A 23,999-nucleotide genomic window follows, 5' to 3' on the forward strand; every position below is an offset into this window, starting at 1 on the left:
AATACAAATACTTACCAGGAGCCATTTTCTAACTTGGGGAAGGGGCAGGACTGTCAGGTCTGTCAGCAGGAAGCTGTACCTGAGAGGCAGCATGGGTGAGTGGATAGCACACTGGAGTCAGTCAGGAGACCTGGGTTCTGGCTTTGCCACTGACTGTCTGTATGACCTTGCCCGACTCACATTACCTCTCTGTGACCCCTGCCCTTTGTCCGTCTCACACATTTAAACTTGTTCACTCTTCCAGTCAGGGACTGTTTTCTCAAATGTCTGTACAGTGCCTAGCTCAAGAGGGCCCCAGTCTCAGCTGGGGACTCTAGCGATTACTGTAATACTTGTCGTAATTATAACAATAACCTGACTAATGCTCAGAGTTAGTGAGCATGTGCTCCAATAGTTTGAGTCTTTCCTCTTCTTAAACAAGCAGGTGCTCCTGGTACACTTTGGTTAAAGTTGCTCTTAGGAAGCTACATGGCAGATTTCCAGAATGAAATTAAACTCCCAGGCTCTGGGCTAAGTGAAGGCTAAAAATTATATACAATAGTTGGCATCTCCCACTGGGCAGGAGAGCAGGAAGACTGATATCCTGGACCCAGTCTTGCCAAACGCTGAAGAGCACAAAGTAGAAGCTGGGGTGCATGTGTGTACGTGCAAAGGTGGTTGAAAGTTCCCTTCTGCCCGCCCTGAGCCCCTCACTTGATGCTGCTGTAAATTATGCCAGTTGCCACAGGAGGATGAAAATTGCAGCCAAGCATGAGTATCGCAGCCATGCACCACTTTCCCCTGCTACACCAGCAGCATGAAGGGCACTGGGCTAAGAGCCCTATAGCACCAGAGCATTGGAGTGATCCTCCCTGGTCCAATGATGCCAGCTCCAGGGCCAGTTTACACCAGCAATGAAGCATAAAGCAGACACTGCACAATGGAGAACCTGTTCCACTGTGTGCAAGTTCACCTCGAAAGCCGGCAAACTATACTGTTAACACAAAAGGTAGCTAGGTGGTCACTAGGTTGAAAGAAACAGGAAAAACGTAAGAAAACTGACTGGGAGAGAAATGAGCGATGACAGACAAGTAGACAGACAGATTGCATACCTGCAATGCACAACTATAGGCCCCGCCTCAGGCGGATTGAGGAACTTCACCTGCCGAACAAAGCCCAAGAGGCCTGTGGCATAGCAAGGAACCCCATGGTCTGGCCAGCTGGTAAAGTGGAACTGACGAATCTCTCGGATCTCATGGTAGCCTTTCTGAGGAGACAATGCAACCTCTATTTTTCTCTCTTCATGTCACAATCAGCATATTTCATTGCATTCTTTACCCATTCAGAGGGCTGAACTACCATTTAAATATAATTATATAAAGCCACATTTCATATACCACTTCTCACTTCTGGAGATTTCAAGGTGAAAGATCAGTTGTAGTGGAAGATGTAATCTCTTGAAGTGTATCACATAAGCCTGAGGATTATGAAAGTGGTTACCAGCTCTCATTCACAGTGTACTGTCTTAAATGAAATTTAAAATTAGCTGATCAGTAACATTATGGGGTAACTTCAGTGCTAGCGCACCTTTGCTCAACCACACCTGCGAAGAGAGACTACTGGTGGTACAAATTCCCAGCTCATTTCCACTCTAGAATCCAGTCTGTTCCATTAATTTTTTTCTGATGAAGTGAATGTAGTGCTAATGACTGACAGGTCTGGAAAGTGAAGGCCATAGAGCCGTTAAGGCACAGGCTGCAAAAGAGCAAGCTTTCTAACCGTCAGAGGAGTGAAGTTCTGGAACAGTCTTCCAAGGGGAGTAGTGGGGGCCAAAGACATATCTGGCTTCAAGACTAAGCTTGATAAGTTTACAGAGGGGATGGTATAATGGGATAGCCTATTTTTGGCAATTAATTAGTCTTTGATTACTAGCGGTAAATGTGCCCAATGGCTTGTGATGGGATGTTAGATGGGGTGGGATCTGAGTAACTACAGAGAATTTTTTCCTGGATGTCTGGCTGGTGAGTCTTGCCCACATGCTCAGGGTTTAGCTGATTGCCATATTTGGGGTGGGGAAGGAATTTTCCTCCAGGGCCAATTGGCAGAAGCCCTGGGGAGTTTTCACCTTCCTCTGCAGCGTGGAGCATGGGTCACTTGCTGGAGGATTCTCTGCACCTTGAAGTATTTAAACCATGATGTGAAGACTTCAATGGCTCAGACACAGGTTTGATACAGGAGTGGGTGGGTGAGATTCTGTGGCCTGCATTGTGCAGGCGGTCAGACTAGATGATCATAATCGTCCCTTCTGACCAGGGGCGGCTCCAGGCCCCAGCATGCCAAGCGTATGCTTGGGGCGGCATGCCGCGGGGGGCGCTCTGCTGGTCGCCGGGAGGGCTGCAGGCAGGGTGCCTTCGGCAGCATGCCTGCGGAGGGTCTGCTGGTCCCACAGCTTCGGTGGACCTCCCGCAGGCACGCCTGCAAGAGGTCCACCAGAGCCGCAGGACCAGCGAGCAGCAGAGCGCCCCCCACGGCATGACACCATGCTTGGGGTGGCGAAATGTCTAGAGCCGCCCCTGCTTCTGACCTTAAAGTCTATGAGTCTATGATTCTATAATCACCCATCAATGCATTTCAACCCTATGAAGGAGGGATTGCATCTAGTGCTGAGAGTAGTTATGTTGTTTTCATACCCATCCTTGGCCTCTGGTGAGACTACGAACAACAAGGGCATCAGCCACTGTCTGTTCTGATACAGGTACTTGTTCCCTAGGAACTGGACCAACATCACCAGTTTACTCCACACAAAGGCTGCCAAAGAGCTTCCACTTAGTTACACCATTTTGTCACTGACATTTTGGTCTGTGGCACAGAGAGTGCAGGGTTCCATATTCTACTACCAAGCCCTTTGATCTGCCAGACCTGCCTTTGGTTATTTCTTGCCAAACAGCTCAGTGGTTCAACAAAATATGAAATCAGGGCACTAGAAACTGGAACGTATTCCAGTGTAGCTGTGATAAGGTTTAATGAACGGTGTAGTTTTCTTACAAAGCTTTAAAATCACTTAGCAAGTGTGTGAGGTATGATTTGGGAAGACCTGCAATGGTCTGTTATTTAGGCTTCCAATTTAGAATATCAGGGTTGGAAGGGACCTCAGGAGGTCATCTAGTCCAACCCCCTGCTCAAAGCAGGACCAAATCCCCAGATTTTTGCTCCAGATCCCTAAATGACCTCCTCAAGGATTGAATTTATAACCCTGGGTTTAGCAGGCCAATGCTCAAACCACTGATCTATCCCTCCCCTCTGCTTAACAAAACCTTCCACTAAACTGCAGATTTTTTGAAAATACACATGGTTAGGCCCTGATTATTATTTTTATTTGTTTTTAAAAAGGACCTCTGCCTGGGATCTAATTTTACTAGTGCTCCACGCCCCCTGCAATTTGCCAGTGTGAATAACTATAGTCACTGTTCATGGCATGTAAACATCTACCTACTGGAGTCATAGATGCATTTAGACATTTGAGTGTTATGAATTGTATCCACAGTTATTTTTGCTTCCATCTAATTGCTGATATGAACTTGGAAGATGCTTCATACACATTGGATTAGTAAGGTAGAAAACAAGTAAAAATTTAACACTCCCATACCTACAAGCTTCCTGGTTATGTCTGTGTGGAACCATGCTTCAGATCCCAAGTGAGATGTTATGTCTGAAGTAAAATTGACTGGGGACTTCCTTACCTTTTGTACAGTAAACGTACGTATGACGTACTCTGCCAATGGCTCTGTCTCAATTAATGTGACTTTAATATCTCCGTAGATCTCTGTGTCATCTGGCCAGTATCTAACACATTTCACCTACAAGAAGAAAAAATAGACTGTAGGGATGGATGGGATAATGGATTGTGTAATTCAAGTCCAATCCAAAAAACTGGATCTTTAATAAACAAACATTCAAAGAAGTTCACTTAACTGCATAAAAATGTTTTTACATTTGTAATTATTTCTAACATTGTGACTAGGACTGAAATCTGGAGCACTGACATACTGTAAGTGAGTCTGTTCTCACAAATTTCTCAGTCCAGTTTTGCAAATATAATTGTTTTGACCAATTCAGAGCAGCATCAAATATCTGAGTACTCATCAGAAAAAGGATCCAACCTTTTGAGTTTTGCCCATCGGTACCAACGCGCTTCAGTAACCTGGTGGCTACTTGAAACAGAGACACTGAACAAGTCTGACAGCAGCTGCTCTGACTCACATGGCTACATCTGTTGTGTGTCCTAATCACAAAGCACCTGCAGTACAGCAGAGAAACTAACAGCTCAAATACCACCCTCATGCTAGTGGTAGCCTCAATCTGGTCAACCCCTCCTGTGTCAGCCATCTGCCCCTCAGTGTCAGTAAATGAGCAGTTTCTAGAAAGGAGCTTCCCATGTAGTAATTGGCATTTCTGAAGAGATTACTTCAGCATGCAAGGAACCAGCATCCAGAGGAAGTGGGATATGGAGATAATGCTCTCAACATTGTGGCCCAAATAAATTTTCTGAAGGAAGGATTTCTAAAACCTCAAACAAGTAAAATTACTGAAAAAGGGGGTGGGGAGAGAGACCTGGACATTGAGGCTAGAGGAGCTGGGAAGTGGGGAACATAGGGGAGCAGGGTAGGAACAAGGGTGGGATGAAGGAGATGGGAACTATGGGATAGAAGACATTGTAAGGAGTTAAGAAAAGGAGAAGGAAAAGACATTTCAAGGCCATGCAATTTGAATAGGGAATATTCCCTTTGAATTGCTGAGGAAGAGCAAACCTTAGCCTTAGTTAGGCTTGCTAGGATCCTCAGAAACAATTAGGCCTATCTGACTGACCCAGCTACGTGGCACCTTCCAAACCCATTCCCTGGAGCCGCTAGCGTCTTGGTTATCCTTAAAAGCCTAGAGTTGCCATGATAAGTTCTCCTATCCTGACTCTTTATACTCCTGGTCCTCGTTTCTGCCATTCTTTTTGTACATGGCCCCTGAGTGGGGAAAAAGTCTGAACCTTCAGAACCTAGCACTTCTGCTATTCGCCATTGATACAGTGATCCTTCAACAGTCACTGAGACCAGATTAAAGAAACCTCCCATATTTTTGCTCATGTGAACTTTGCAGATAAAGAATAAATCACATACATTACTCAGAACTCTACTTTGTTTCTGTAGTAAAAGGGTCAGTTTCTCAGCTGGTACAAATTGTTGTAACTCCACTGAATTCAAGAGTTAAACTGATTTATACCAGCTGAGGATTTGACCCAATATATTTCCATCTAAAGGAAGCCAAAACACGATGGAGAAAGGTGCTTATCAGAGATGAGGGGAAGCAGCTAGGAAATAAGAAAATTACAGTACAGTTTTAAAGAAGAAACCTGAGTAGTTTAATCTAGTCTCTTGTTCTTCAAAGTGCAGTAAGTGAGAGATATTTACAAGATACTTAGAACAGTAAAATGTTACTACATCTACTGCTATTTTGGCTGCATCTGGTGAGGAAATGGTGGAGAGCACTGGGAATACAGCCTCCTTACCCTGCCAACTTCCACCAGGTTGGTGACCATGACAACACTTGCAGAATTCTCCTGCCAAATCATTCTCCAGAAATCCTTAACCGTCTCTTGCATAGGACCTGAGGCAGGAGAAGAGAGAAAAAAAGGACATCTTAAAAGGGTACATTTAACGTCAGCAATCCATTTCAGCTGTTCTTTGCCTACAGCCCTGTTCACGTTAAATCCCACCCTTCTTACAGGATATTTCCTTGCTCTTCAAAGTGACATCCACTGAACAATATTGACTTCTTTAATAAAACAGATACTCTTTCCAGCAGGGCGGGCGAGATTTTAAGGATCCAGGACTGCAGAAACTGTGGTGACGGATGCATTATAAGTACTAGAGAGAGATACAGTACACAAATAGATACATATGATCAATCCAATACATTATGGATGTGCCCCTGTGGTTCTGGGGTTAAGTCACCACACCAGGTTTATTAGATCGGAGCTTCTCTGAGCTTGCTTCTCCCTCCTCCCATACTTTGCAGGTGAAAGCCTGTTTACTACCCCAACCCTCTGTCTACCCTCACTGTCCCTATGCCCCACCCTCCAGATTCCCTGTAAAGCTGCCCTCCCTACACCCATCTCTAGTCTGCTTTTACATATTAAAATTTATCATTGCGTAGACATGGAAGGGGCCTGGGATCACACCATTTCAAGGGGTGGCATAGGTGCACAGTAGGAGGGAGTGAGCATAACCGGTGGTGAGCGATGGGGTCCTGGCAAAGGGGTGTGGCTGGTAATGATGTAGGAGGGAGTGGGAGGGCAGTAGAGACATCTGGGATGTATAGAGGGGAAGCATGGAGAAATAGATATCAATGTTGATCACTAACAACATAAATCTTCATGTTGCTAGTATGTTTAAGTGGTGGGAAACTCCTCCACAAAATCTTCACCAACTTACAGGTGAGGCTGCTCAATTACATTTTCTATCAACTCAGTCCACTGCAAATCCAGGAAGACACCAGTTATGGATATAGTCATAAACACACCAACCTCCTCCCACAGGCCTGACCATGCAAACATCATAATTAAGCACATTCTCCGATTCTTCAGCTCCATAACAAACTCCCTTTCAATTCTGACCCACCTTAATACACAACCAATTCCTCAATCACATTCCAGTGCACAACTTACTCTGACCTCACTCTTCCTGGACAAATTACTCATTATTGACTTTACTACTACACATAGGTTTAGATGTTCTTTATGTTAATCTAGCTCCGATTGTGCATTTGAGTATGTTTCAAATATCCTCACAAGCAGTGGACTGAAATATCCCTGATTTTATTTTCTGTACATGAATACCACTCTAAGCTTACAGGTATTAAAACACAGGAGATTTACTCTGAGAGTGGCTCTTGGATCAGCTTAACACATCATTGTCTTTAAAGAAATAGTTAGATGTAGGAGACTGTCACTTGCCTTGAGTTGCAATGTAGTGACGAGGCCGGTGGTATCCCTGGGAAAATATAAGAGAAGGGAAAACAAATCAGGAAGGTCCATAAAAATCACATGTCAGAGTGAGCAAACAGGCATGCATTTTACTTCTTCCGGGTAGAATCAGCTGTTGTGCTGTGAATGAGGCACTAGCACTAATGGGTACATAGAAACCCTACATGAGACACAGGGTCCCGTTGAGGAATTACAAATGGCAGGAACTGCTTTAGTCCTCTTTAATAATTCAACTACCATGAAATGTTTGTAGTTTTCATAGCATGGATTTGATGGTACCAGAGAGAAAACAAGAATGAGGCATTTTTCACATTTTCTCAAAGAAAGAGCAAGTCCTGCAGCTAAACTGGAGGCACTCTGGGAAACCTGCTTCACTACTTAGATTAGAAATTAACAAGCAAAAAACTGTGCCTTCTGGTCTGAAATGCACACACCTGCCTCTACAGAATGGACTCAACCATCAGTGATTAAGTATATTTTCAATTTCCTCCATTGAGGGGTCGCTTCAAAAAATGTTATTAAGGATTAAGAGATGCGTACAAGAAAATGTGTATTCCTTTGACCACAGTGTGTGTGTCTGGGAGGGTGGCTATTGTGATGGGGCAAGGCCAGATGGCTACAGTAAAGTAGTAAGGAACAGGTATATTAGCCCCAGGCTAACCAAATCCCTAGTACCATGGTAACCAAATGACAGTTGCTCCAGGTTAATCAAGACACCTGGGGCCAATTAAAATCTTTCTAGAAGGCAGTGGAGATAGCTACATTGATTGGGCCACCTGAAGCCAGTCAAGGCTGGCTGGAACTAGTTAAAAGCCTCCCAGTTAGTCAGTGAGTTTTGGGTGTGAGGAGCTGGGAGCAAGAGGTGCAAGGAGCTGAGAGGGAGAGGGTGTTCTGCTGGAGGATTGAGGAGTACAAGCATTATCAGACACTAGGAGGAAGGTCCTGTGGTGAGGATAAAGAAGGCGTTTGGAGGATGCCATGGGGAAGTAGCCCAGGGAGTTGTAGCTGTCATGCAGCTGTTACAGGAGGCACTATAGACAGCTGTGATCCACAGGGCCCTGGGCTGGAACCCGGAGTAGAGGGCAGGCCCGGGTTACCCCCAAACCTCCCAACTCCTGATCAGACACAGGAGGAGTTGACCCAGACTGTGGGTTCCACCAGAGGGGAAGATCACTGAGGTAAGCAATCCACCAATAAGCACAGGACCCACCAAGGTAGAGGAGGAACTTTGTCACACTATGTTTAAAAAGATATTTCCTACTGCTTAAAAAAATACCAGTACACATATATGCCTCCCACGCTGCAACCATGTAAACAATCAAGAAGCCACTGGTCTATATTAATGTTATTGTGAGAGGGGTGATATTGATTTCTGTATCCACAGTACATGCATCTTATATTCCACTGGTGTGTGTGTGTAACTATCAAACCCAGAAATCTCATGTAAGTAGGTGGCTCAAAGAGAGAGAGAGACAGACCACCCTCCCCAACACAGCACAGAGCTGGGATAAACGTTATCAGCCCTATCACATTTGCAGTGAATCTCTCTCTAAGAGTATTTCTACACTTGGAGCTGAGAGGTATGAGCCCCAGCCCAAGGGGACATACCCCCACTAGCTCTCATCAAGTTGGTGCACTAAAAATTGAACATAGTCATGGCAGTGAGAGTGATGTGAGGGGCTAGCTGCCCCAAGTACACACCCGTAAGAGACCGCAGGTGTGTGCTCAAGGCAGTTAACCCATCCCGCTGCTCACACTGACATGGCTTCATTGTCTTTTTAGCCCACTAGCTCAATGAGAGCTAGGATCAATATGTTGCCTCAAGATGTGAAACTCCCCCCAGCTCTTAGTGTAGCGCTAGCCTAAGAAGTACCACGGCCACAAGCAGATATGATGATATGGTTCTCCGTCACACAAGGTATGTCCACGGCCCTTACATCTATGTAGTTGGCGTTTATGTAGTCTGAGTGAGGGTCTCCATCCAACAGCTGTAGTCTCACTCTTGAATGATCATCTGAAAGATGAAAAGAAAAACAGTAAAGTTAAAGATAAATAAAAGTGCTAAGTGTTTCATGTGTGGTTAAATAGAGAAGAATATGGCTGTCCTAAGGCAGTGGAAAACACAAGTGGGCAGATGTACTGTAACGGAGCTTTCCACTTGCTGCTTTTTGTAACTGGCTGATTGAACACATACAGCTGTATCAAGACCATCATGGTGCTATCCATAAATTTGTCCATGACTTCCTTTTGGTATTTAAGGTGTTACCTTTACATCCTGGGGTTACCTTTTATTTATAGTAGGCATTCATTATTCACTGAAGTTAATATAGTCTGTTATGAGATTTACACATGACATGCACTACATGCATCCGACCAAGTGGGTATTCACCCACGAAAGCTCATGCTCCAGTATGTCTGTTAGTCTATGAGGTGCCACAGGATTCTTTGCTGCTTTTACAGATCCAGACTAACACGGCTACCCCTCTGATACTTGTATCAGGGGTAGCCGTGTTAGTCTGGATCTGTAAAAAAAATCAAAAAAATCCTGTGGCATATGATCTTTGCAGATGATGTCTGCAAATGAAGCTTTCATCAGATGAAGAGAACTCTTCAGAAAAAGAACATCTGAAAAAGGTAGCTGCCACACAGCTGCTTGTTAGTGTCTATAAGGTGCCATCTTTTTGCTTTTTTTTTCCTCTGATACTTGACACATAACATGAACATTCTTCATTTTCTGGATTTCAGCCTTCATCCTTTTAGGGAAATGTCCAGATCACAAATGCCAACACTATGCTTAGAACTAAATGGTAGCTTTCCTCATCTGCTCAGAGAGGGGCCAAGGATTGACAGGACTATGGAAACTGAGGTGAGAGTTGAGATTAGGATTGTTACGGAAGAGAAAAATAAATGAGGTCAGAGGTAAGTAAAATACTGAATATAAAGGTGGTAAAACAGTCATTCCTATTTTTCCTCTTTCATCATACAGAGAAGACCTCTGCGAAGCTTGAAAGCTTATCCCTTCTACCAAGAGAAGTTGATCCAATAAAAGTTATTACCTCACTGACCTTGTCTGTCTCAAAAACCAAATTTTTCAGTTTTCAATAGAACTGAAGAATACAAAATTTAAAACTGATACCAAGGAACATTCTGTTTACATGGGAATGTACACAGCACAATGAACCTATATATCTCATTGCAACAAGACCATATTGAGGCCAAGAGCTTAGCAGTATTCAGTTACTTTAGATAGGGTAAAAAAGCATAAACCAATCTCTGCCTGAAGTTACAAACAAACTTCTCCATGGGTGGATTATTCCCGAATTTTGCACTCGAGGATTCTTGCACCTTTCTCTGGAGCAACTGGTGCTGGCTGCTGTCAGAGACAAGATACTGGGCTAGCTGGACCACTGATCTGATCTGGTCTGGCATCTCCAGTGTTTCTATGTTATTATGTACAGAAACGGCTCAGTAAGGATCAACTGCTGAAAAATAGCTTCTGTTTTGAGTGCTCAACACTAGACCTCTTAGGTCTGATTTTTTTAAAAGGTGCTGAGGATCCAGAGATTCCATTCACTTTAATTCCTATGAACTAGCTATCAACAAATCAGCACCCAAGGACTAAGGCACCAAGAATTTAGAGGCACTTATGAAAATTTGGCCCCAAATATCTAACCGGCCATTTGAACACTATCATCATGATTAAACACATAATCACATGCAAACTAGAGGCTTGATCCTATACCACTGAAGTCAAGAGATGCTTTGCCACTGACTTTAATGGAAACAGGCTCAGGTTATAAGCGGGCAGATTTATGTGCATCAGTTCTGGAAACCAGGGCCCAGATACATATGGACGTGTATTGCAATTAATTTTCTTATGGGAGAGGCACAAATCTCAATAGTCTCTTGACTTTATGGGTCAGGTGTTTTAACCCAAATGCAATGGATGAACCTGCAAATATAGGCACACTGTGATGGCCACAACACCCCACAATTGTGCTCAAAATGGTTATGCTGGTCAGGCAGACAGGAGCTGTGTTATATGATTTGGGTTCACAGATATGGGTTTTGTGGCTGTAGCGAGTACATGTGTATTTCTGCAGGTGCACCCATTGTTCCCAGTTTTAGGGCATGGCTACACTTGCAGATGTAGAGAGCTGTGTGTTAAACCCGCCTTCATAGAGTGCAGTAGGGAAAGCACTGCAGTCTGTCCACACTGACAGCTTCAAGTGCACTGGCGTGGCCACATTTGCAGCACTTGCAGCGGCATTGGGTCAGTGCATTATGGGTAGCAATCCCAGCATGCAAGTGACTGCAACGTGCCTTTCAAATGGGGAGGGGAGGGGGGAGTGTGACAGGGAGTATTTGTGTGCATGTGGGGGGAGAGAGAGTGGGTTTTTGGGGTGCTGAGAGTGTCAGCATGCTGTCTTGTAAGTTCAGACCCCCCTGCCACCCTCCCCCTGCTTCTCTCTCACTCACTCAAAGCAAACAGTAAATGTTTGCTTTTCTCAGAGCTGATAAGCAGCTCTGAAAAGGAGATTTGAAAGGGCATTTCCGCATTCCTGCAACCGATTTCACAGCAATGACAAGAGTGACCACTTGACTTAAGGGGATTATGGGATGTTTCTGGAGGCTGATCACAGTGCAGTAACACAACACCTCGTTCACACTGGCGCTGCGGTGCTCCAGCAGGGGCGCAGCAAACGTTATTCCACTCGCTGAGGTGGAGTACGGGCAGCGCTGTAGCTGCAGAGTCAGAGCGCTCTACGTGCCTTACCAGTGTGGACGGGGAGTGAGCTAGGGCACCCGGGGCTGCTTTATTGTGCTGTAACTCGCAGGTGTAGCCAAGCCCTTAGAAAGTTAGCTGTACTTAAACCAGTACATTGGGAATTTTACTTAACCAAATGGTTAGACAGACAAAAGAATTTATGCTAAGCGTAATTTACAAAGACAGCCAGAGAGCTGATTAGATTGCATGTATGGAGGCAACACACAAAATTTACTGCAGACAATTGCTCGCAAGGTATGGAGCCAAGCTAGTGAGAATTCTATGAATCAGAAATTAAAACGATCTTAGATGTAAGGGGGGAAAAAGACAACAATCCTCTATAGTGATGTCACAAGGAGATCAGAACCTTAAGAATGTCTAGTTTATTGCAACAATGTAATTGAAAAGAAACAACAAATGTTCCCACCCAGCTATAAAGAATCACAAATTGAACCTCTAAGGGACTATCCTAAAAAGATGTCTAAGGTGGTGGTCGCAGGAGAAGACTAATCACTTGTAGACATTTATACCTGGAGAAGGACTGAGAAGGCAACACCTTTGTTCTCACAGAGAATAATATTTTTCTTTAAAGGAAAAAAAAATGCTGCTTTATCTGTAATGCAAACTAAGCTATGAAGAAACAATCATTTGAAATGAAATAAGGAAAACTTAAAAACAGAGGAGGCATTTAGGCTGAGGTCCAATTCTGTTTTTGGACCAACTGAAATATACTGGGAACTCAGTTTTTCTTCTGTAGGATCGGAGTCATAATATCTCATCGCACTTTTTATAGAAATGAGATTTTATTTCTCATGGGAGAAATATTTTGCTCATAGGGTGAATGGTGTGACAGACAGCCTCTGTATATACAATAAACAGAGCAAATATTAATGATGTCTTACCTTTCAGGAGGGACTGGAGCCTTTAATCTAGTTCATATTTTTAGGGGAACTGGCTAGATAAAAGTTCATGAAATAACATCTTTTAAATCAGATTTTCCCAATGCTTTGCAAAGCTGTTAGGAATGTACCTTAGGGAGAAGGTATACAGTACACTGATGCACTTATAATAACTAATAGTAACACTAGTTCTCTCATAAAGCATCTATAGATTTTAAAATACATTACAAAGGAAGGCAAATATCCTTTTTTTTTAAATGGGAAAACTGACACACACAGAGATGAGGTAACCTGCCCAAGGTCACACAACAGGTCTGTACTAGAGATGAGATTAGAACCTGGGTCTCCTGATCCTTAGAACTTTCCATTGCTGGACCACACTATCTCAGAAGCCTCTAACCTCTGTCAAGCTAAGCTCAAATTCAAATCGGAAGTTAAAGAGTGTGGGTGAATTCAGTTCATATCACAAAATCACCACACATTTTAGCCTGAGTGGGAGCATCTGCTTAAGAGCAAGCTCATGCCTACAAAATCCAAGGCTGTGAGAAACTGCAGAACCATTGTAATGACATTTTTTATCATTTTATTTTGCCATATCATCCTCTACCCTTGTGAATTAACACAACTAGAAAAAATTACAATTTGTCTGTAAACCGGTTTTAATACCAACTCCAAAGTGACAAGAATTTCACTGAAAATAGTTCCATTCTAGCACACCAAATTCGTCATTTCAAACTTGTGTCAAAATTCCCATTTTTGAAAATTGTGAATATCAGTGTGATTATTTCCACATCTCATTTTGACACTAGAGTTATCCCATGAAATGGAAGCTATGCGGAGGCATGAGGCAACATTTTCAGTGAGGTGAAGACGGTAGCCAGGAACAGGATATTGTTCAATGAGGAAGTCAGGAACATAAACTAAGCTCACTCCTTCTCCTTGGACTTTGAAGGGTTTTTATTCTGTACCCATCCCTGACACATAATTTTTATTTTTATGAGCTGTCTGTGTTGCTGTCCATGGTACTGACTCAATTCTATGTTTTTCTCCATGTAAGAAAATTCTGACTGAATTATTTATGCTTCATTTGTGCTCTTTGACAGTAGCTCAAATGCCCTTGCAAAAGCTGTCCTTTCTGCACTTTCCATAATTTTATATATGTCAATGATGTTCCCTCACAATTTTCTCCATCCCAAAGGATATTTCAAAACATCTTTTTTTTTTAAGTTTCCCTGTAGGATTCTCTTTGCCTTCTGTTCTGTATTTTCTATTTCTATGGCCCAAATCATGGCTTTCAAGTTCTGGTCTGTTTTGGAGGCTTGAGGGACTGCACTGCAGCAGGAACCCTGGGAGAATTCTGGCTGACTCAGCTGTAATTACTCCTGGGGTACTAGGAACAGCACTTCCCTTTGACAGCAGGCATCCCACTCCATGCTGGGGACAGTGCTCAGCCCAGGGGAAAAGAAGAGGGAAAGACTTGTTGTGCTGTCTTAGACTATCAGACTTTAAAGCCAGAAGGCACCATCATGATCATCTAGTCTGACCTCCTGCACATACAGGCCACAGAACCTCACCTTCCCACTCCTGTAATAGACTCCTAATCTCTGGCTACGTTACTGAAGTCCTCAGATCATGATTTAAAGATTTAAAGTTACAGAGAATCCACATGTACACTAGTTTAAACCTGCAAGTGACCCATGATGCAGAGGAAGGCAAAAAACCCCAGTCTCTCTGCTGATCTGACCCAGGGGGAAATTCCTTCACAGCCCCAAATACCGCAATCAGTCAACCCTGAGCATGTGGGCAAGACCCACCAGCCAGACACATGGGAAAGAATTTGCTGTAGTAATTCAGGGCCCTCCCCATCTCATATCCTATCACCAACCATTGGAGATATTTGCTGCTAGCGGTGGCAGATCGGCTACATGCCATTGTAGGCAGTCTCATCAGACCATCCCCTCCATAAATTTATCAAACTCAGTCTTGAAACAAGTTAAGGTTTTTGCCTCACAGATCCAAGTTGCAATTTACTGCTGAATTCCCTCTTCCCCCCGACCCCATCACCCAGAGATGGTCTCAGATCTCAGCATCCCTGACTTTGAATGGCTAGGGGGAGATGCGGTGAAAATCTGGACCAAAAGTCCAATAACAGTTGCCATGTTTTCTTATCTATATAATGGGACAAACCAAAACCTCAACACCAGACACCCCCAAACATTTTGGAGGACTAAAAACCCAGGCCTCAAAATTATTCTAAATTGTTTTCACCCTAGGCACATTTTTATTTGTCCATATACAGGCAAACAGATTCCTGCTTCCCCACTGGTCCCTGGTCTACAAAGAGGACTCTTCATTTATTCCCCCAGTCTTTGCTTGCTTGCTTTTTCAGATCTTTACATTAAAGGCTAAATCCCAAACCCAGACACACAGCCCATGTATCTTGGCACTGTACTGAGTTCTGCTAGGATATCTCCCCCAGCATTGAGGAAACCTCAAGGCTGAAGTAATTCCCGCACAGAAGACACATTCCACCGCCGCAGCAAGAAAGCTGAAGGATCTGTGTGGTTATGAAGACATGACCCCAACTCTAATCAACTCTCCCGGCTCCCCCAAAACACCTCTGTGTACTGGGTTGCAGGGATCCCCACAAAGCAGAGCTTCACAACACTCAAGGGCACCAGGACCCACTGTGCTGAGTCTCTGTATCTTTTCCCCATGTGCAGTGGAACTTGACCTCTTCCAATGCAGTTTGGGCTGTTTGCAACTGCAAGAATTGGGATTGGGAGAAAGACCTAGTGGTATCTGCACAGAAAGGTCAGTGCCCTGTTTTAACACAGTGCTGAGAAGGAGGAGTGAGCCGGGAAAGATAGTCCTCATACTGTATCATTACCCAAAGGAGTGTAAGGATAAGCTGTGCTGTGATTCATGGAGTGGTGCTACTGTGAGAGGTTACAACAGAGGCACTTACAGAAATTACAGCAAAATCAGAAAGCCCTTCAATGCCCTTCCCATGGGGACTTGTGGTTCCTGTTCCTGGAGCGGTGAAACAGTAATAGAAATATTTAGCAAACCATCTTAATTGGCATCTGTAGCCTTTTAATAAGTAAAATTGTAAAACTAATCAGTGCAGACTCTGGCTTTTGCCAGCAATTGCATTTGAACCACAATTATGCAGTTTGTTAAAGGTGCAGTGGTTTCATTCACCATTTCCCAAGATACCCTGTTTGCTCAGAATTTTGTAGCATGTACTCAATGAGGACACATCTCCTTCTCATGATTGGCCTATAGGGAGTCAGGACTCCTGGGTTCTATTTCCAGGTCTGCTGTCATTTTTCTGAGCCTGATCCTCTTGTCTTCACTTAGGCATAATTCCCAGTGAAATCAATCATCAGTCAGGCTGACAGGACCAACAGAGAAGCCACACTATGTGGTGAAAATCCCTTTTCTTCTCTCCCAGGGGCCTGGTTCTCCCAAACCAGCATATGGATAACTCCCACTGACATCAATGGGAGCTATTCATTTTATGTGGCTGGAGAATAAAGCCCCAGCAGATACTGGAGTTGGAACTGCACCCTCAGCAAGTTTGCAGATGACACTAAAGTGGGAGGAGTGGTAGATATGCTGGAGGGTACAGATAGGATACAGAGGGACCTAGACAAATTAGAGGACTGGGCCAAAAGAAATCTGATGAGGTTCAACAAGGACAAGTGCAGAGTCCTGCACTTAGGACGGAAGAATCCCATGCACTGCTACAGACTAGGGACCGAATGGCTAAGCAGCAGTTCTTCAGAAAAGGACCTAGGGGTTACAGTGGACGAAAAGATGGATATGAGTTAACAGTGTGCCCTTGTTGCCAAGAAGGCTAACAGCATTTTGGGCTATATAAGTAGGGGCATTGTCAGCAGATTGAGGGATGTGATCATTCCCTTCTATTCAACATTGGTGAAGCCTCATCTGGAGTACTGTGTCCAGTTTTGGGCCCCACACTACAAGGAGGATATGGAAAAATTGGAAAGAGTCCAGCGGAGGGCAACAAAAATGATTAGGGGGCTGGAGCACATGACTTATGAGGAGAGGCTGAGGGAACTGGGATTGTTTAGTCTGCAGAAGAGAAGAATGAGGGGGGATTTGATAGCTGCTTTCAACTACCTGAAAGGGGGTTCCAAAGAGGCTGGATCTAGACTGTTCTCAGTGGTACCAGATGACAGAACAAGGAGTAATGGTCTCAAGTTGCAGTGGGGGAGGTTTAGGTTGGATATTAGGAAAAACTTTTTCACTAGGAGAGTGGTGAAGCACTGGAACGAGGTGGTGGAATCTCCTTCCTGAGAGGTTTTTAAGGTCAGGCTTGACAAAGCCCTGGCTGGGATGATTTAGTTGGGGATTGGTCCTGCTTTGAGCAGGGGGTTGGACTAGATGACCTCCTGAGGTCCCTTCTAATCCTGATATTCTATGATTCTATGAACTGTTGGAAGCATCATTAACTCCTGCTATGTGCTTTGAGAGTCACACTCAGAGGGATCACAGAGTCCAGCTAATAGCACCATGCCTCCTGGTTTGGGCTCAAGAAGAGTAAGGAAGGGGATGCTACACTGCTGCCCAGGACCCCTGAGTCTGGGAGAAAAGATTCCTTTTGATACCTGAATTCTGCTTGATTTCTGGCCTGGCCTCCTGGCTAGTGCATACTCTCCTGGTCCCGTGTCCCAGCAGGGAAATTATGTAGACTCCACTGGAGTCAACATTTTGATTTTTTTTGTTCCTCTCCAGGCATTTTTGCACAGGAGGGACATGTATAAGGCCAGATCCAACGGTCAGTCCTTCAAGTCACTGCAAAGACTTCCATTGATTTCAATGGATGTTGGAACAGGCCCATAGGCTCTTCAGATATCTCCTTTCTTCCTTGGACACTTACTTTCCCTTTAATGGCATCCATCCTGAGACACCTCGGAAATTGTGAGGCAAAGAATTTCATTCCATTTATCTGTTCCTATCTCTTCTGTTACTAAACTCTCCTTCCTGTCTCTTAGAAGGTCTATTTCTCCTCCTCTGTACTCTTGATTCAATATGTATTTGAGGGGAAAAAACTCAATCTTGTTATTTATCTTAAGCTTGTGTGCATCCTTCGTCTCCGTCTCTACCTCCACTTTTCTTATCTATGCCTTTTCACCCTCTCTGCCTCTGGACCTGACCTTATATTACGATGTTTTAGACCTTGCAAACACCTCTTCCTTAGCTTTGATTACATTTTGCATTTCCATATTCAAAAACATCACCTCCTCCCTCTTGATTTCTACTGTATTTATATTTATAGCCAAAAGGCAGCACAACACTTTGTCAGACAACAATTCATCCTAGTTATTAGTACCTGTTAATAAATATTAACCCCTTAAATCCTCTTTTTATTGTAGATTAAACTCCTTCACATATTAACTATTCTGCCAGACTCTTTAAGATATTAGAAAAGAGTGTGTTTGAATTCTAAGGCCAGAGTGTTGGTTCTTGATCTGTAAGTGACCTGGATTCAGGAACTTCATGTGATCAAGTATTGGGCTTTACTTCATTATGGTTGGTGCCTCCAAATCTGTGGGATTATACATGTCAGGGAAAAGACTCATCAAACTGATAAAAAAAAGTCTATAGAAGTAAGTTATAAACAAAACCGTGTGACTGATAAGGGATTCATGTTATGGCAGATGTTTTCTGTAATGGACTGTGTGATTGATAAGGAATCATTGTTATTACAGATGGGTTCTGTAATGGATGAAACAATGACCCATTGAAAGATGTTTTTAACTCCATAAAACTGCTGGTTATAACAGCTGTCAGTAATAATGATCAGATTAGAATTCCCTTTAGTTTATTGATCATGTAACCTAAAAATTCCGTAAAAGAAATTCCATAAGCATTTAGGTAAAACAAAAATGTCAAAACAAGACACATAGTGAAATTAATCGCAGGAAAGCAATTTTCCTTTACAAAAAGGAGTTTCTCTGACTCATGCTCTATAAAAGACAAGGGATTTGAAAGTCAGATCGGTGAGTGCTAACTGCTTGAATCTCATCATTTACAGATGAGAGAGATACAGAGGCCAGGTTTTTACCTTATGTTAAGGGGCAGAATGTATCTATTATTTCCGTATTCTGTATAGTGCTCTACTAATCTCAGATAGTTAATCTTTGATTAAATAATTCCATTTGAGTCTATTTAACAATCTCAAGTAATTAACTTCAAGCACGCAACATTATGGACAGTTCCCCACTGTGTCATTTCCCATTCACCTTGTTTGATTTCACTATGTGTATTTTTCCGAGTCCTAAATTGGACAGTAACTATAGCTTAGTTGCTTCTGTCCTCCATCTTCAGTCATGTCCTCTGCTTACTCAAAACTACCTGAAAAAATCATCTCACATATTTTCCTCATTACATACACCACTCATAAATACAGGACACTTTCTTCTTCAAACACACTGGACAAGTATTCACTCCAGTACTACCATCTCCATTTTACAGATGGAGAAACAGAAGCAAGGAGGTTAAGTGACCTGCCCGATGCCACAAAGTAAATCAGTTGCAAAATTGGGATTAAAATTAAGGAATTCCTGATTTACTTTCAATCCCATCATTATTCCTCTAGATCAAAAGGTTTCTAGCCATTCTACACCTTGCCCAACAGCCTGTTGCTTGAGTTGCTGTTTTTATATCACTGGTGCCACAGATCTGGAAACTGGAAAATAAATTATATTCAAAATGTATTAGTGGATCTCAGTTCATGATTAGGTAGGCTCCTAATGCTACAGAATTAGTTCAGTTTCTTTTTTCATTTGTTATAGTGATTTCATTCTGTTTAGACATGAGCCGGAGCCATAAACTTAGGATCCAAATCTAGATCTTCCCTGCAGGCAGATGGAAACTATCTAGATCCAGGGTTTTGGCTCAGACCCATTGTTTAATTCTGTTGCTTCATCAGATTATGCAGGTTAAACCACGTCCAGCTGGAACACAGACAAACCAAACAAAAAAACAAAAGCAAAAAATCCCAACTAACCAAAATGTGCAAACTTGTTCAAACTAAATAAAATTAAAAGATTTGGTTTGGGTATTGACCAAGTGTCTAGGCAGAGAAAGAGCTTATTTTATCCTGCACAGTTTGCCCATCCTGACTAATTATTATTATTTTATACATCGCATTGTGCTAGGCACCCTATAAACACATAGTAAAACACTGTAAATTCTCCAGAGTAGGAACTCAATCTAAACTGTCAAAACAGAGAAAAGATGTGAAATAAGCAGTATGATTAGCCTCATTTTATAAATGGTGATCTAAGGCAGACAGACAGACGGTGACTTCTCCCAAGTCACCCAGAAAGCTGGGCCAGATCCAAGAACGAATTCTAAATCTGATGAGTCAGAGTCGAGTGGCTTAACCATAAGACCATTCTTTGTTTGCAAAAAGGTATTTTTTCTCTGGTCAACATAAAATATATAAATGCATGGTGTCTAATTCCCCCCTCATTTACACTAGCATGACTCTCCTGACTTCAATGGAACTCTCAAAAAGTGTCCGTTTGTGTTCCTGGGTCAATTTCTTATATCAATGATCTAATACATGGGTTCTAAAATAGCTTCCATGCTGCTGAACATATCTCAATAGAGAGAGAGGGTCTCACACACCTCCCATCTCATTTACAATCCCATAACATCCCTGTAGCAACTACACCAATTGCTTACTTGAGCAGGTAGGATTGGGAAATGTTTAATGTTATTTTAGCTGTCAATGTGATTTAGGAGGAAACAGGAACAGAGCTTACTCCATATAAGCAACCAGCTCTCTGGAGACCACCAGTGAGTGCTCTACAGACTAGAGTCTATCAACTTCTAGTCTAAGGTAAAAATTCTGTTCTCTGATCCGCATCTCAGCTCTGATATTCCTAGTTGCCCCTTGAACTCCCATTTGTGGTATTGAAAGCTCTGTGTATGTAGAGACAGAACAGACTATTGGCATCACAGTCTGCTGTGAAAATCTGACAGCAGGATTTTGCCCTTAAGTACAAAATCTGAAACGCACAGTGGGGGGTGGAGGGGGAGGGGAGAGAAATCATAACAAGAACCTTAGCCTGCAACTAACTAATCAAACTGTTCAAAGGCTGGGCATTTTGAGCCATTTTTCTTTATTCAGGCTCTCAAACATCTGTCCAGATGCTGACAAACACATACAGTAAGCTCAATTTAATTTGAATTTGAACCTACAGGAGATGATGTTCCCATATCTATTCTTATTGCGGTTTTCATCTTCCTTGGCTGTATCCCAAGATGCCGTCTGCCCCTCGGGTAGAGCCTGAAAAATAAACAGTGGAAGAGGGTTTATAAAAACAGTGGTCAATGCCTTCAGGTGGTTTAACATGACAAAGCTGGGCAAAAATAAAGGCGATGCATAATTCAGTACTCAACCAACCAACCAGCTGTTCTCAAAGAGGAAAAGGCAAATCGGATTATGCAAAAGGGCCAGCTCTGCAGAGACCATTAGCACCTTTGGCTTATGCTGGCTAAGAATCATTTTCCTCATGCAAGTATGGACCTAAAGGGAATGGGGAAGAGCATTTGCTTCTGGCGGCATATTTATAGAGTGAGCGACGTTCCCCCTGCAGTGCAGGGTCTGTGAGGGTTTCACACACATATGCCCCTGAGAAAGACCAGATGGCTGAAATGCAGAACTCAGTCTTGTAGGATATTTAAATGGAAAGTATATAAGGTGGTTTCTCCTATTTCTGGATTAACAACAGTGGGATGCCAGTCTTCAGTAACTACACAATACCTTCTGCTAGTTTTCTTAAAGGAAGTCCTGCAAGGCTTTCCCACCTTGCCCACATAGAAGGATATTATAGTCATTGTCTTTGTACTACACAGGGATTGAGAATCAAATGCTGCATAAAATGTACATCCAGACACACAGCTGAAGGACATGGCCACAGTTATAAACCTGGGATTTGTTTCTTGGAGGGGGAGGTCCCACATCCCACTCCTCACATTTGAACCACCCTCTGACTTGGTCACATGAGTCCCTTTGGATATAATCATATGGACCATTTTCCAAAATGAAGGTTCTTAAGGAAATAGCCAGGAAAAAGGCACATCTCCTGGGACATGGCCCGGTAGGCAGACTTTCCCCTCTTTGCAACGTGGCTTGAAGTGTCTGTAAATTGGGATGATCACTCAAGACATAGCCAGGGAAACTTCAGCATAGGCAGTTCAGAGAAGCAGGAGCAGCGTTCCCTTTTGGGACACAGCTGGCACTAACCTTCTCTTAGTGCCACTTGCATAGCTTCTCACAGCTGAGACAGAAAACCACAAACGTGAATTCTCAGCTGTAGCCCCATCCTGGCTTTGCTCAGTGTTGGGAATGTAAATGGCCACTCCAACATACCTTCCCCTGAGATTTTCTGTCACTTTGTCATCCCCAAGCACGACTTGTAAGCAAATGCAGTGTTCCAAGAGAATAATAGTAGTGTCACAAACTATATTATTTAGGAGTCTTAGGCAATAATGGTTCTTTTAATTTAACCCTTGGAGACTTTATTTTGCCTTCCCTGCAGCGGGTGGTTTGCAATAGCCCAAATTTGAAAATAAACTCACATGCATCTTCACAAGCCATCCAGGTCTATTATTGTGTCTGAGTGGGGATGGAAGAGAGACATAATAACTAGGATCTACAAACCTGACATTGCAATAAAACGTGATCTGAGCAACTTCCTGGCAGATCTTGAATTTCCTCTCATACAGTTCCAGGACAGATATGTCAGGGACACCTATGAGTGCTGTTGACAACAGCGAAGGCAAGACCCAATTCAAAAGCCCAGGAGCAAGAGGTGATAACAGTAATTGGTGAGGGCTTTGATCACACTTCTATTTCCTTTTACAGAGAATTGCTACATAATAGCAGCTAATCTCCTGGGCAAAAAAATAAGCATAACAAAGTGGGTGTGGGAGGCTCATTTTCATCTTCAAAGAGAAGGGAAAAAGGTGCCTTATTTTTACATTAGGATCTAGTTACAGTAGATTGACCAGAGCACCGCAACAGTCATTAGCAATCTAATCATAAACTTTTGAGAAGAAAAAAAATCCCACCTCATCATATTTATACCAGGGTGATGCTGTCCTGTCCAGCCAAAGGGGATGCAGTCAGATCCAATAAAACCCATATCATTATGAAAGGGATTGATAATAAGAAAGAAAATATCATATTGCCTTTATATAAATCTATGGTATGCCCACATCTTGAATACTATGTGCAGTTCTGGTTACCCCATCTCAAAAAAGATATATTGGAATTGGAAAAGGTACAGAAAAGGGCAACAAAAATGATTAGGGGTATGGGACAGCTTCCATATGAGGAGAAATTAATAAGACAGGGACTTTTCAGTTTGGAAAAGAGACGACTAAGGGGGGAATATGATAGAGATCTATACAATCATGACGAGTGTGGAGAAAGTAAATTAGGACATGTTATTTACTCATTCATATCACACAAGGACTAGGGGTCACCAAATGAAATTAATAGGCAGCTGGCTTAAAACAAACAAAAGGAAGTATTTCTTCATGCAATGCACAGTCAACCTGTGGAACTCTTTGCCAGAGGATGTTGTGAAGGCCAAGACTATATCAGGGTTCAAAAAAGAATGGGATAAGTTCATGGAGGATAGGTCCATCAATGGCCAAGATGGGCAAGGATGCAAAACCATGCTCTGAAGTGTCCCTAGCCTCTGTTTGCCAGAAGGTGGGAATGGGTGACAGGGGATGGATCACTTGATGATTACCTGTTCTGTTCATTCCCTCTGACGCACCACCAGTGGCCACTGTTGGAAGACAGGATACTGGGCTAGACAGTCCATTGGTCTGACTCAGCATGGCTGTTCTTATGTTCAAATAACTCTATCCTGCCATTGATTTGAACATGAAACTTCCCATTTAAATTGATGAGGCTTTCTGCTGAAAGAAACCACTGGCCTGATACGACCTCAGAAGATTCAAGAGGAAGCTGATGATTGTTCTTCTCACTGAACACTGAGTTATTTTACACTATACTAAGATATCAATCTCTGTTTGAATGGAAGGCACAGATTCCCTGTTTGAGGGTACCATTTGTGCAAATGCTTTTTCATTAGCAAGATGAACAAATTGGAGTAACTGCACCACTAATCTCTGGATCTCTGATCAGCAATGAGGTAGGTAGAGGTGTGGCTGTTAATATTTGCATCTACAGCTGAAATGGAAGTTGTGATGGGGCAGCACCGCCCCGCACCAGCCCCAGCAGTGTCAGGCCGGTAGC

General features: G+C 43.0%; 1 protein-coding gene across 5 annotated transcripts in view; it reads right to left on the reverse strand.

The window, feature by feature from the left end:
- Window positions 1–23,999, reverse strand: part of PTPRT (protein tyrosine phosphatase receptor type T) — a 698,170-nt gene that overhangs the window by 21,282 nt on the left and 652,889 nt on the right. For all 5 annotated transcript variants that reach the window (XM_039498533.1, XM_039498528.1, XM_039498531.1 and 2 more), the window contains 6 exons: window positions 20,924–21,011; window positions 8,950–9,026; window positions 6,983–7,019; window positions 5,537–5,634; window positions 3,720–3,836; window positions 1,092–1,246 (listed from right to left, as the gene is read on the reverse strand). In XM_039498533.1, the coding sequence (XP_039354467.1) occupies window positions 1,092–1,246; window positions 3,720–3,836; window positions 5,537–5,634; window positions 6,983–7,019; window positions 8,950–9,026; window positions 20,924–21,011 (572 nt within the window). The remainder of the gene's footprint in view (window positions 1–1,091; window positions 1,247–3,719; window positions 3,837–5,536; window positions 5,635–6,982; window positions 7,020–8,949; window positions 9,027–20,923; window positions 21,012–23,999) is intronic.

This window comes from Mauremys reevesii, linkage group 13, assembly GCF_016161935.1.
Source record: "Mauremys reevesii isolate NIE-2019 linkage group 13, ASM1616193v1, whole genome shotgun sequence".
Classification (NCBI taxonomy): Eukaryota; Metazoa; Chordata; order Testudines; family Geoemydidae; genus Mauremys; species Mauremys reevesii.